At 42.3% G+C, this 12,190-nt stretch overlaps 1 protein-coding gene across 4 annotated transcripts in view; it reads right to left on the bottom strand.

Annotated features, from left to right (window-relative positions):
• The window catches only part of PDE1C (phosphodiesterase 1C), a 376,890-nt gene that overhangs the window by 17,257 nt on the left and 347,443 nt on the right, over positions 1–12,190 (bottom strand). Inside the window, exon 18 of one of the 4 annotated variants that reach the window (XM_061586901.1) lies at positions 4,529–5,172. The exons of the other annotated variants lie outside the window; for them this stretch is intronic. Within the exon in view, the coding sequence (XP_061442885.1) occupies positions 5,159–5,172 (14 nt within the window). The 3' untranslated portion in view covers positions 4,529–5,158. Of the gene's footprint in view, positions 1–4,528; positions 5,173–12,190 lie in introns of those variants that run through there. 4 annotated transcript variants of the gene reach the window in all.

The raw sequence follows: 12,190 nt of genomic DNA, 5'->3' as shown, positions 1-12,190 counted from the left end.
GTGGAGACTCATGCCCACAGTGTGGGCAGAACCCAACTGAAAGTGCATGGGGAGGACTGCACTAGTGTAAATGTCCTGTTGCCATTCCAAATGCAAAATAAATGGAAAAGTAACAATTTAGAGAGTGCTAAACACCCTCTGCCTAAAATCATCAACAAAACATTATGTTTGATTACATGTGGCAAGATTTCTATGATTATTACTGGTGGCATTTTGCATCTTTTGTACAGGGATTGTTTGTGATCCCCAGCAGTAGTGCCTAAAGCACTATTTTCTGTTCTACCTAAGGCACTCTAAACCTGTCTAACCCCACATCTTCCCACACTACCATCCAGAGCTTGGAAAAGTTACTTTTTTGAACTACAACTCCCATCAGCCCCAGGCAGCATGGCCACTGGATTGGGCTGACGGGAGTTGTAGTTCAAAAAAGTAACTTTTCCAAGCTCTGCTACCATCTAGACCAGTGGTTCCCAAACGTTTTCCCCCAGGGACCACTTGACAACTGCTGATGATTTTTATGGACCACTTAATTATTTTTCTGCCTGTTATAGCAACTGTAATTTGCAGTATTGTGTGATTTTAACTGCATTTTATTGTTTCCTTTATTGTATTGCATTGTATTACAATCTGCACTCCACAGAATTCAAAGTATAAAACAATGCAATACAATATATGAAACAAAAGAAGCATTTTTTTTAAAAAAAAATCAGTATGAATGTTTAATATAGACATGCCATGGACCACCTAAAAGAAGCTCATGGGCCAGTTTGGGAACCCCTGTTCTAGACTATTTTGTAAATGCATGCAAAGATATATTAAAAATGCTTTTTGAACTATACTTTTCAGTGGAAATGATCAAAGTGTTTACCCAGATACCAGAAACAGAGCATACCTAACGATATGTCAGAAAATCCACAGAAGTAGTCCCCATAAATATAGGCAATCTCAACAATTTCAAATCCTAAAAATCCTTAGGATGAGCAGATACCCTCCTCTGGGGGGCAGGAAATTCCTGTTAGTGAGCAATTTGAACATTAGGGACCTCAATAGCTGGGTTTGTGACAGGTGCGCAGACCACATAGTGACTTACCTGCCTGGTGCAAACTCTTTGTGGATGTCAGGTGTCATCTAGGATAAGGCTATCAATAGCTACTAGCCATGATGGTTGTGTGCTACCTCCAGTATCAGAGGACACTCTGGATAGCGGTTGCTGGGGAGCACCTGTGAGAAGAGCACTATTGCACATGTCCTGCTTGCAGGCTTCTCATAGGCATCTGCTTGGTCCCTGTGAGAACAGGATGCAGGACTCGATGGGCCTCGGGTCTGATCCAGCAAGGCTCCTCTGTTCTTATGTAAATGCAGAAGGAGCACTATAAAAGGAACCGCTAGAGGCCAGCAGCTGTCTTCTGAAAAGGCAGAAAGCATCTTAGCTGCTCTCTGCTCAACAACTGATGCCTGGGAGTAGACCCAGAGAGCTAGATGAAAAGTGGCCATGGACTGCATCTGTCCCATACGGCAGAGTACCCCACCTCTGCTCAAGCAGGTTGCCTTATACAAGAAACAATATCCAAACTGCAAATTATCACTCAGAGACAGGAGAGAGAAAGCAGACAGATACTTCTTGTCAGTTTTCAGAATAGTAAAGAATACACACAGAACTGTGGCAGTCAAGTGGTTATAGCAAGGTTGGGTATGAAAACAAATTGAAATTTTCTGTGTAGGCATGAAGCTTGCTCACATTATATCAGTCAGTCCACCCTGAGGCTGCAGTCTTCTATCCAGCTACCTGGCAATATGCCTAACTGAACTCAGTGGAACTTATTTCTGTGTAAACATGTATAGCATTGGGCTGCTAAACAGGGGTGTGTGCATTGCCCATTTCTCTAACATTGTTTGTAACTGAGAGTATAGAAACAATGGGGTAGTAAAATGGAAATGGACTGCCTTCAAGTCGATCCCGACTTATGGCGACCCTATGAATAAGGTTTTTGTGGTAAGCGGTATTCAGAGGGGGTTTACCATTGCCGTCCTCTGAGGCTGAGAGGCAGTGACTGGCCCAAAGTCACCCAGTGAGCTTCATGGCTGTGTGGGGATTTGAACCCTGGTCGCCCAGGTCATAGTCCAGCACCATAACCACTACACCACACTAGCTATTCTAAATGAAGAATGAACCTTGACCTGATGGCATTCTCAGCATACCGTGGATTTCTGTATTCTACTTAAAAGAAAAATATTGTATTCTTGGTTTAGCAGAAGGAGAAATAGGGCCACAGCTGGTGTGCCCAGGCAACTGCTAGCTTTACCTCAACATTCTCAACTATTTCAACTTTTTTCCCTGCTTCCCTTTCTCTCCCAGGAAAGGTAAAATTAGATTAGGCACTTACAAGCCAACATTGCTCTCTCCAACTTTTGCCATGCTTGTCCTCAAAAACCCATCAGATATCACCACAAACTTCTTTCCATATAGACAGAGGATTTGAGCCTGAGAGTGATGTGTCCAAGGCTACACAGAGAGTCCCTGGCAGACAATGCTTCAGTATGTACACACGTACACACACACACACACATACACACTATGGCTTATTATTTAGTTCAATTTACAGATGGGAACTGAGACAATGACTTGTCTAATCAAGAGCCCATGGCAGAAATCCCTTATTCATGACCTTTTGGGCACCCTAATTGTGAGGAGGTTCAAAGGTTTTTGAAGGTTAGCAAATAATATGAGTTTATTTTTTGCTGACCTTTGGGAATGGGGCAGAGCAACCTTTCAGATATTGAAAAGAGGAAACAACCAGCATTTTTATATATGAAAATGAAGACATAGATGAAGTTTCCAAAACTACAATTTCTCTGCTCAAAATACAGGACAAATACAAAGGTGTTGGGTTTATATATGGATGCTATCCTAGAACAGAACCATCCTTTCTAAAACCCATTTCTAGAAAAAGAATAAGGCTGCAGGCCCCAATGCATATTTACTTGCGAATAAGCAACACTAAAATCAGTGAGACTTACTTCTGAGTAAACATACAAAGGATCAGAAAGTCCATTCCTGTTCTATAAAGTATTTACAATTATTTCTTCCTAAAAATTCTGTTCAGCAAAGTATTTAAAATTATTCCTTCCTAAAAATTATTTAGTCTTTGGAACATTTGGCTTCATAACCCCTGCAGAGTTGAGGACTCAGATGGTCTTGAGCAACTCTCAATTTTTTAATTCTCAACTTCCATATTTTCCAAAATAGTATCAAGGAAGAGAAAGGAAATGTTACTTTCCACCTGAGACGTACTGAGTAGGTGTATATATAACTGCAAGTCTACACAACAGACATAAACACATTTTAAACTGGTTTAACATGAACAGTTTGTGAATGTGCTCAGACTCAAGGATGCCTAGTCTTATGGCAAAACTGCAGTTACCAGTGTTCCTTGGGGAAAGACTTGACAGTTAAACCAGGCAATCTGAAAGGGAAATAATCTTGCAATCCTATGCACATTTACTTTGGAATAAAGGCTAATTTATGTGAGATGTAGGGCAGGCAAAAATCACTAACTTGTGTTTAATTCCATGTGGTCCAACATCTCATATTAAAAGTTCTTAACCAGTGTGCTCTTCCTTCCATGTGCATCGATCATATGCCAGTGAAGGATAGGCCAGAGGAAAGTCACTTTGGCATACAAATACTACAGAGAAGAAGGCTGGTGCTTGGGTTAAGAACCCTTGAACAGCACGGTCCTATACAAGTCTACTCAGGAGTACACACTGACTTCAGTTTAGCTTACTTACAGGTAAATAGGTATAGGATTTCAGTGTCAATGAGGTTCAGTGCTTTTCATGTACCCCACACTTTGGATAAACCAATCCTAGGTTTCATTGAACTCATCAGGATTTGATTTATTTCTAAGGAAGCGTGCATAGTACCAGGCTATCAATCACAATGAATAGCTTCAGCCTATATGCATTCTAGTGGTGGTGATTTAGGTCTGACGGCATTTACCATGCACCATGGTGGGGAGGGAGGAGAAAAGAGCAATTGCCTCAGGTGGATGGTGGGCCCTGCAGTGATATTTAGTACTGCAGTTTAGTATTGGGACAGTATCACCTGCAAGCCTTACAGTGCTGAGATTACCAGCCCCTCTTATTATTCACTGGTAGGCAGATATGCAGGTAAGCAACACAAGATAAGACTGATGGGAATGCATTTGCATTGTACTGTACCCTGTTTGCCTATATTGGCCAATTAATTTTTTTCAGTCCATTCAACAATAAAGCTCCAAAGGAAAAAATGATATGTTTCCCTACAGTGTTATTAGGGTCGAAAGACGAAGCAATAAGTAATTAAGGGGCAAATCCACCTTTTTAAAAAATATGTGCTTGTTACAAAAGACAACAGAAATGGCCCATTCATCCAGAGGTTGAGTGACATTCTTGCTACAATACCAAGCCAACAAAATGATGGATCAAATGGAGGACAATCAAAGATACACAAATGAAAGAGACATCCAGCAAATAAATCCATCAAATGTATTTGTTTTGCTTTGTTTCTTGAAAAATACTATAAAGCTCTCTAGGAATTCAGCAATTTGCTTATCTGTAAAATAGCCAGATTTCTTTTTGTTAAAAAAAAAATATCCTCAGAAACCCAATGCTCTAAATCATGGCTTCAAATAGACAATTAAACACTTCTTCTTCTTTTCTTGTTGTGCATTAAAATAACCCATGGAAACAACCAGGTTTTTCAAGCCTCTTTCCACAGATGTGTCAAATTCTCTGCTTTACCATGTCAGAATCTTTTTCACAAGCAGGGACTCAAAGGTCTCACATTTGCTTGATCTGCAAGTCCTGAAGAAAGAGTCATTTTGCTAAAGGGAAGCTTCATTTAAAAAATAAAACCAAAAACCCTTCAGTTAAATGGAAAAAAACCCACAAAAAATCCCAAAGTGAAAGTCCCCAGCAGAGTCCTTAACTGTGATGTAGCAGCCCATAAGAGGAGGGGAAAAAGCAGTGGCTTGAAAAGCTGCATAACACCCTCCCCAGAAACTGGTCTTTGTGGAAGGAGGAGGAGGAGGAGAAGAATAATGAAGATCAGCTAACATGATGAAAGAAATTTGCAGTCTCTTTTTGATTACAATATCTGTCATTTTGATTTTTTTTTTTACTCTTCTGAATCTGGAAGAAAAAGAGAGAGAGAAAAAGTTGTCAATGTTCCTCCCCACTGACCAAGACGTGGCAAAAAATGGAAGGAAAAAATATTCTATATCAATATCACGCTATCCTGTATTCTAACAGGGAAATTCTTCAAGGGCCATTGCTTACATTGCTAAAATGGCACTATCAATGTGCAAAAAGGAGGTATCAGAAGGCTTGTGGGAACCCCAAGGTTTGCAAAAGTACAAAAAAGGCTTTAGAAAAAAAACCCTAAACGGGAGGGTACCCGAAACCAGGCTGATGAGGAATGAGCATGTACAGTGAGCATAGAATGCAGATGGTCTGTTGTAGGGGGCAGGAAACCAGGGAAGGAGGGAATGGAATGGAGTATCCAGGAAAAGGTTTATGGCTGGAACTCTGAACAAGAGCTACACACCACAACTGGTTGTTGCGAGTCCCACTGTCTCTTAGTTTTTCAAGGTCTATGATGTGTACAACTTTTGACAAAAAAAATATAAACGGATATTTTTGCCACTAATTTGAAGCCACTCGGGGCCTGTATGTATTCTGCTGTGGAGTAACAATTGCCAGGGGATGGCATTTACATTGGGGCATAAGAAGTTGCCTTATTCTGATTCAGACTATTTAGCCTGTTTAGTTCAGTTTCCTTGACATTATCTAGCAGCAGCTCTCTGGGGTTTCAAACAGGAGTCTTTCCTAGTCCTACCTTGAGATGCCAAGGATTAGATGTGGGACTTTCTTCATGCAAAGCATGTGCTCAGCCACTCAGCTATGGCTCCCTCCCTAAAGAATCAGGTAAATAGCAGGAGGGGAAAGAGTTACAATGTCCCCCTCTCCTAGCACCATTGGCTACTGTTACGCTAAGACTGAAATAATGGAAGCTACATTTGTTCTGGTCCTTGGCACCAAACAACTGGCACAGGATTCAAAGGGCTAGCTGTGGACTTCAGTCTGACTCTTCCCTCACACAGAAGTACCCTATGCTTTTGCAAAAAAAATAAAAAAAATAAACACTCTTCAAAGCTGCATCAGATACAATGTGAGGAGCTCTGAAAATGTGGACAGTCCCATTAGTTAAGCACAGGGATTCCAGCCAGCCTTGGCACTTCGGGAACAAACAATATCTGATCTGATCCTCTTCTGAAATGCTACTTGCTTGACTGAAAAAAAAAATACCCTTGATTCTACTTACATCCTAGAAGCCAACTCCCTAGAAATATCTGTACAATAAAAAGCACTAAAAAGAAATTAACACACAAATGGCAAAACAAAATAGATTCAAAGGAGTCTTCAGCCAAAGTTTCTCAAGTGAGAATTTTCAACATCAGTTGGGGGACAGGAACTTCGCTCTCCCCTCTCTCCTAACAACCCAAAATTGTTTGCACCAAATTTGTAGCGAAGGGAGGGGGGTTATTTTTATTTAGCACTAATAAAACGTTGCGCACACACACACACACACAAAACTTAGAATATATTGTAACTGGATGTTACAATATAATGGCCAGGAATATAAATGGATTTGCAAAAGGGCTTGACAAAAAAGCCCTGTTCAGCTGCTATATGAAATGCTCATACATGTTTCATAAAATTTCTGCTGCACTTCTCAGGCCTCAAAGTGTCCTCAGGGCAGCTTTCAGATTAAATACATGTGATTACTTGTATATGTGCATTGGGCAATTCTCTCTATTCGGTGCATTCACATTTCTTTTATTTATTGGCATGTTCAGTCCACCTAACTTTGCTTACTGATATAAGCAAGTTCTTGGATGTATTCCAGTCAGTATCCCAGTGGGGATCAGAAAGGAAATCTGCATGCAGGAAACACTACAAAATGCGAATGACTGACAACATCTGCTGGGAACCTAACACTAAACATATAAAGAGAGACTTTGAATTATTTCCCACTAAGAGCATTCCATCAATGCAATGCTCAGTTGAGAGTCTCACTTGTCCTCCATAGCTACTAGATGTGGGGATACATAATTCCTCACCATTGAAAACCACTATGGTGCAGAATACATGGAAGAAATAAGCTTGTCCTCCTTCCGCACTAACTGGGCATTTACAGAGCTTGGAAGATTACTTTTAAAAAGTAATAAATTACAGTTACAGTTACATGGCCCAAAAAAGTAGTAATTACCGTTACAATTACAATTGCTCTGAAAGTAGCTGATTACTTTACTTTTCCTCCAAAGTAATCACTACAATTACATTTCAGTTACTTTAAAAAAAACACCTACAAGGTGCTGGCCTTGGCTGCTACACATCTAAGTAGCCTAAAACAACATTAAAAATAAACAAACACATACAGAGGTAGTAGAATAATTATTTTTATCCATAAGATAGCAATGGTGGTCTCTCCGCTGGTAAGGGTGGTGGGGAGGGAGGCTGAGGCCACTGCTCAGATCTTTGCATGCCAAACCAAGTGCAACCCCCTCCACTCAGCCAGCCAGCATAATCTCTCTCACTTAACCACCTCCCAGACCCTGCCCTGCCACCAACTAAGGGACACTCACTCAAGCAAACATTTTCCCCTCAGATGCAAAAAAGTTAAAATACTGCAAATGCAGCACAGTAGCCAGACAGGGTGGTGGAGGCCACTTTGTGTGCCAAGTGCAAACACAGTATTCTCTCTCTCTCTCTCTCTCTCTCTCTCTCTCTCTCTCTCTCTCTCACACACACACACACACACACACACACACACACACACACACACACACACACACACACACACACACTGTCATCTTCCATCTCCACAGTTCTTTTTCTCCATTCTGCTGCTGCCTCCTTCTCCTCCTTTATCCATGTTCTTGACCTCCGGATCTTTTCCCCTCCACTCCATTCTTCACCACCACTGTCTGTTTTTTTAAATAATTGTTTTCTCCACTCCACCCCATCTCACTCTCCACCTCTTCCCTCGTCGCCTCCTACCCATCCACAGAGCATGAGGAAAGAGCGACACTGCACAGAAGCCCAGTTTGAGGCACATGATTTTCATCCCCAAATCAGAGGAGCAGAAGACTTCCCCTGCTCCCCCCCCAAGTAATGCCCAAAAGTAATTCTGGAAACGTTACAATTACGCCATAAAAGTAGTAAAATTACTCCTAGTTCTATTACAATCAGAATGTAAAGGAATTACCCACTCGTTACTCAAAAAAGTAATGAATTACAAGTAATTTGTTACTTGTAACTAGTTACTTCCAAGCTTTGGGCATTTATCATCATGCCAGACATCATTCCTACTTTATGCCAGACATCATTCCTGCTTCAAGATGGACTCATGTCTAAAAACCCTTTCACAAACATTAACATGCCTTAAAATGTGTTAATCTGAAATAGCAAGAGCACACTAGAGTGATCCAGCAAAGTAACTGCTTGACCTGAACTGGGGAGACCTAGATTCAAACACTGACCAAGTCACATGTTATCTGTACGGCCATCTGGTAAGTCATCTGTATTTTAGCCTCATGTAAACAACTGTAAAATGGGAGTAGACCTCTTTAGTCTCTCACATTAAAATCCAAACAGAGATGAATTCAGGGGTTGTAATGCCCACCTTGTACTCAAGGCAAGCATTTCAAGCCCCCAAGACTCATATTTCCAATCTTGACAATAAAAGTCTTGGCAACATTTCCAGTAATTACTGAGCTGTTTCCAAATCAAGCTGAGAGGAATTTGTCCACCACTGATACTTGTGCATATTCAAAGCTATAGTCGGTCAGCAAGATCTCTTGCCAAACAAGATGTGTCTGTGCCAACATGCATTGCAGCTTAATAAGACATGGTTTATTGTTCCAGTTACCTATCAACGAAGGATACTTAAAAACTGATTAATCATCTACACATCAGCACAGTAATAAGCTGTGTTTATTAAAGAGACAGAATGTCTCTATCATAATCAGCAATCTGCAGGAGTTTAATTGGAAGAAGAAGAAACCTTAGGTGCTACCCAGTACTAAAATAATGAAAGTCAAGCAAAATCTTGCTCTAGACAATTGTGAAGGCCTGAGAAACATAATTATGGGCCCGTCTGTATAGCTGTATAATCTGCAATGTTATAGCTTCGTGTCCTCATTAATTCACCATCACCCATATGACGTTGCAAGCTACTAAGGATTTTCATGTTTACAAATTTGCATTAGAAATCTAAAAAACCGATATGCTTTCCTAAGCCGATAATCAATTGCATTAACGTCCACGTGCTCGGACTCAACGCCATGGACTTTTCTGCAACAGAAAGTCCATGGGCATTTCTCCATCATATGCCAAGCCCCTTGTCTCCTTCCCACCCAATAGCACATTCACAAACCTGCACATCTTTGGGAATTTAAAAACAAGGTATACGTTTCTGCACTCTTCCAAAAAAGTGCACGAAAAGCAGACAACCAATCACTGAAAAGGGGTGGACTTAGGGGAGTGGCCAATGCTAAAGCAATCTTGACAAAAGGTTTGATATGAAGGTTTGATAATCGGGTTTTCACAATAATCTGACCACAAATAGGACATGTATGGATCTTGAGGCCACCAACCAAATATGGAACCGCGGAGGTATGGATGGGCCCTATATCTGAGGAGGAAGAAATAGCGGAGTCTGAAGTAGAAAATCCACAGTAAAGGTACAATAAATATTGTACAACCTGCTGCCCAAAATCTGTATCATGAAACAGCTGCCTCAGTATGCCGAATGACAGGGTGAGCCTTGGACTGCAAGTCTCTATATTTTCATGTAATAAAATAGTTGTGTGAAGGCACTCCAATGTGACAAAACGACAAGTTGCTTGTTTGCTTGTCATTATCAAGTTGAGGCTATTCATGAAAAATTCCCACATGACGATTTCCTTATGAAACCCCACTGAGTGCCGTGGGACTTACTTCACTCTGAGCAAATATGCATAGGATTGTGCATAGGATTTCATTGTTAATCATGTGGGTAATTCTGCTGACAGATGAGCAAGTCTGGCCCTGCAATGAGCCACAATGAGATACTTGTTCAGGCAGAGGATTGGGAAGAGCAATGGAATGAATGTCCTGCCTCCTCCTGCTGCTTGCTAGAGCCCCTGGCACTCAAACCCCTGGAACAATTATGCCCCTTCCCAATCAGAGCTGCCATTTAAGCTCCCACTGCCAGTAGCAGCTGCCAAGTTGGGCACTCCATGGTGCCCCGCTGAATCTTGGAGCACTGGTTCTATACTGGCTGAGCCCCCCACTGCTGCCAGCATCCTGCTGATAGGGCTGGGGTGCTGCTGGTGGGTCACTTTCTCTTCTGATTGAAAAAGTGCAATATCAATCAATCAGCATTGATTTCAACTATCTTCTGATTAAACTGCAGATTTCTGATTGAATCACTTCTGAATGAAGTCAAGCCTCGAGCATTGGCATGGGGTGCTAATTGTGGGGTGGAGTGCGCCCCAGGCAGCGACGGGAGGGAGAAGTTAGTATCCTCCCATCCATGGCCCAGTTTTTGCAAGATCACCCGCAATCCTGGGCAGTCTCGCAAAAGCAGCCAAAGGGCAGAGCCAGGCCCAGATCTTTAAAGGCCCCAGTCTGCTGAGAGCCGGCTTTAGGGGAAGGACATTGCTGGACCAGACTGTTGGAGAGTCATGTGGAGAGCAAGGTCAGTACGGTAAAGGGTTAAAGTCGCTCCATGGGTCCTTCCCTCCAGGAGCTGGCACCCAGGGGAAGAGCTAGGGAATGGCTGGCTTATCCCATTTGTAGGCAAGGTGGGGGTCGCTATGGAACTTCATCCCGAACCTGGGGATTGGGCTGCTATCACCCCTCTCTTTCCTTGGAGCACGGGGGGGGGGAAGCAGCGATCCAGCACCTAATCCCCCCTCCTTTTAGGCAGCTACCCTCGCCTCCCCCTTGAGCTTTACCTGGAGCATCCTTTACATGCGGAAGGTTCCAAAACGCTCTTCAGGCAGAGAAGAGAGGGCTTCCCCCTTGAGCATATGGGTAGGCAATGGCCCATTCAAAAATACAATAACAATAGTAATAAAAAAGAGCCACTTTAAGTGGTCAGGACCTCTCCTTCTTCGGCCACACGCTAGCCACCAGCCTGCACAGGACAGACCTTGCAGGGTTTCTCCATTTTGGGCTAACTTTGTGCAAGACAGATAAAGTGCCTTACAACAACTACTAAAATTACTACCACTACTACTATTGGTAATTTTGTTGTTGTTATGGTGGTTGTGGCTGTGATTGTTATCAGAAGGGTGGTAGCACTAAGAATTCTAGGTACTGGGGTCCTGAGCCACATTATTTTTATCAGTATCTCATCATCATCATCATACACGGGAAGGCACTGGTAGTTTCCTCTGTCCTGAGCTACAGCAACATGGCTGCTATGATGATGATGATGCTATAATAATAATAATAATAAATTTTATTTGTTGGTCGCCTATCTGTCCAGGTTAGTGGACACTCTAGGCGACTTACAATAATAGAGAGCAATACATAATACACAATATAATATACAAGCAAACACAATCATAATCAATTTAAAACCAATTTCTATTTAAAACCTTATAAAATTAATCCTCCCCAATCCCATAGGCCCGCCTGAATAGCCAGGTTTTTAAGGCTTGGCGAAAACCCATCAGGGAGGGGGCATGTCGGAGATCAAAAGGAAGGGAATTCCAGAGGGTGGGGGCCACAATAGAAAATGCCCTATTACATGTATTGGTATAACTTTACATGGATTCCTGCACTGAGCAGGGGGTTGGATTCACTGGCTGTAAAGACCCCTCCCAACTCTGTGTCTATTCACAATATCATGAGCGCTGGGCTAATGTCAGTACTAAAGCCGAGTGCTGCCTCAGAGCGCCAGGTATCTCAGCTCTTGCCCTGAATTAACATCTTAGTCCTGCAGTTCTCTTTCAGCTGCCATGCCCCCCCCCAATAAATACGCCACTGCAGCCCGCAAGCCTTCCCTCTCACCTCTGCGTAAGAAGGGTGTTGGGGGCAGGAGTGGTAGGCACCAGATGGCATGCTAGACAGTGCAGCCCTCTGGCAGGCTATG

Source organism: Rhineura floridana, chromosome 10 (assembly GCF_030035675.1).
Source record: "Rhineura floridana isolate rRhiFlo1 chromosome 10, rRhiFlo1.hap2, whole genome shotgun sequence".
NCBI classification, from domain to species: domain Eukaryota; kingdom Metazoa; phylum Chordata; class Lepidosauria; order Squamata; family Rhineuridae; genus Rhineura; species Rhineura floridana.
This window is presented reverse-complemented; position numbering and strand designations above follow the sequence as displayed.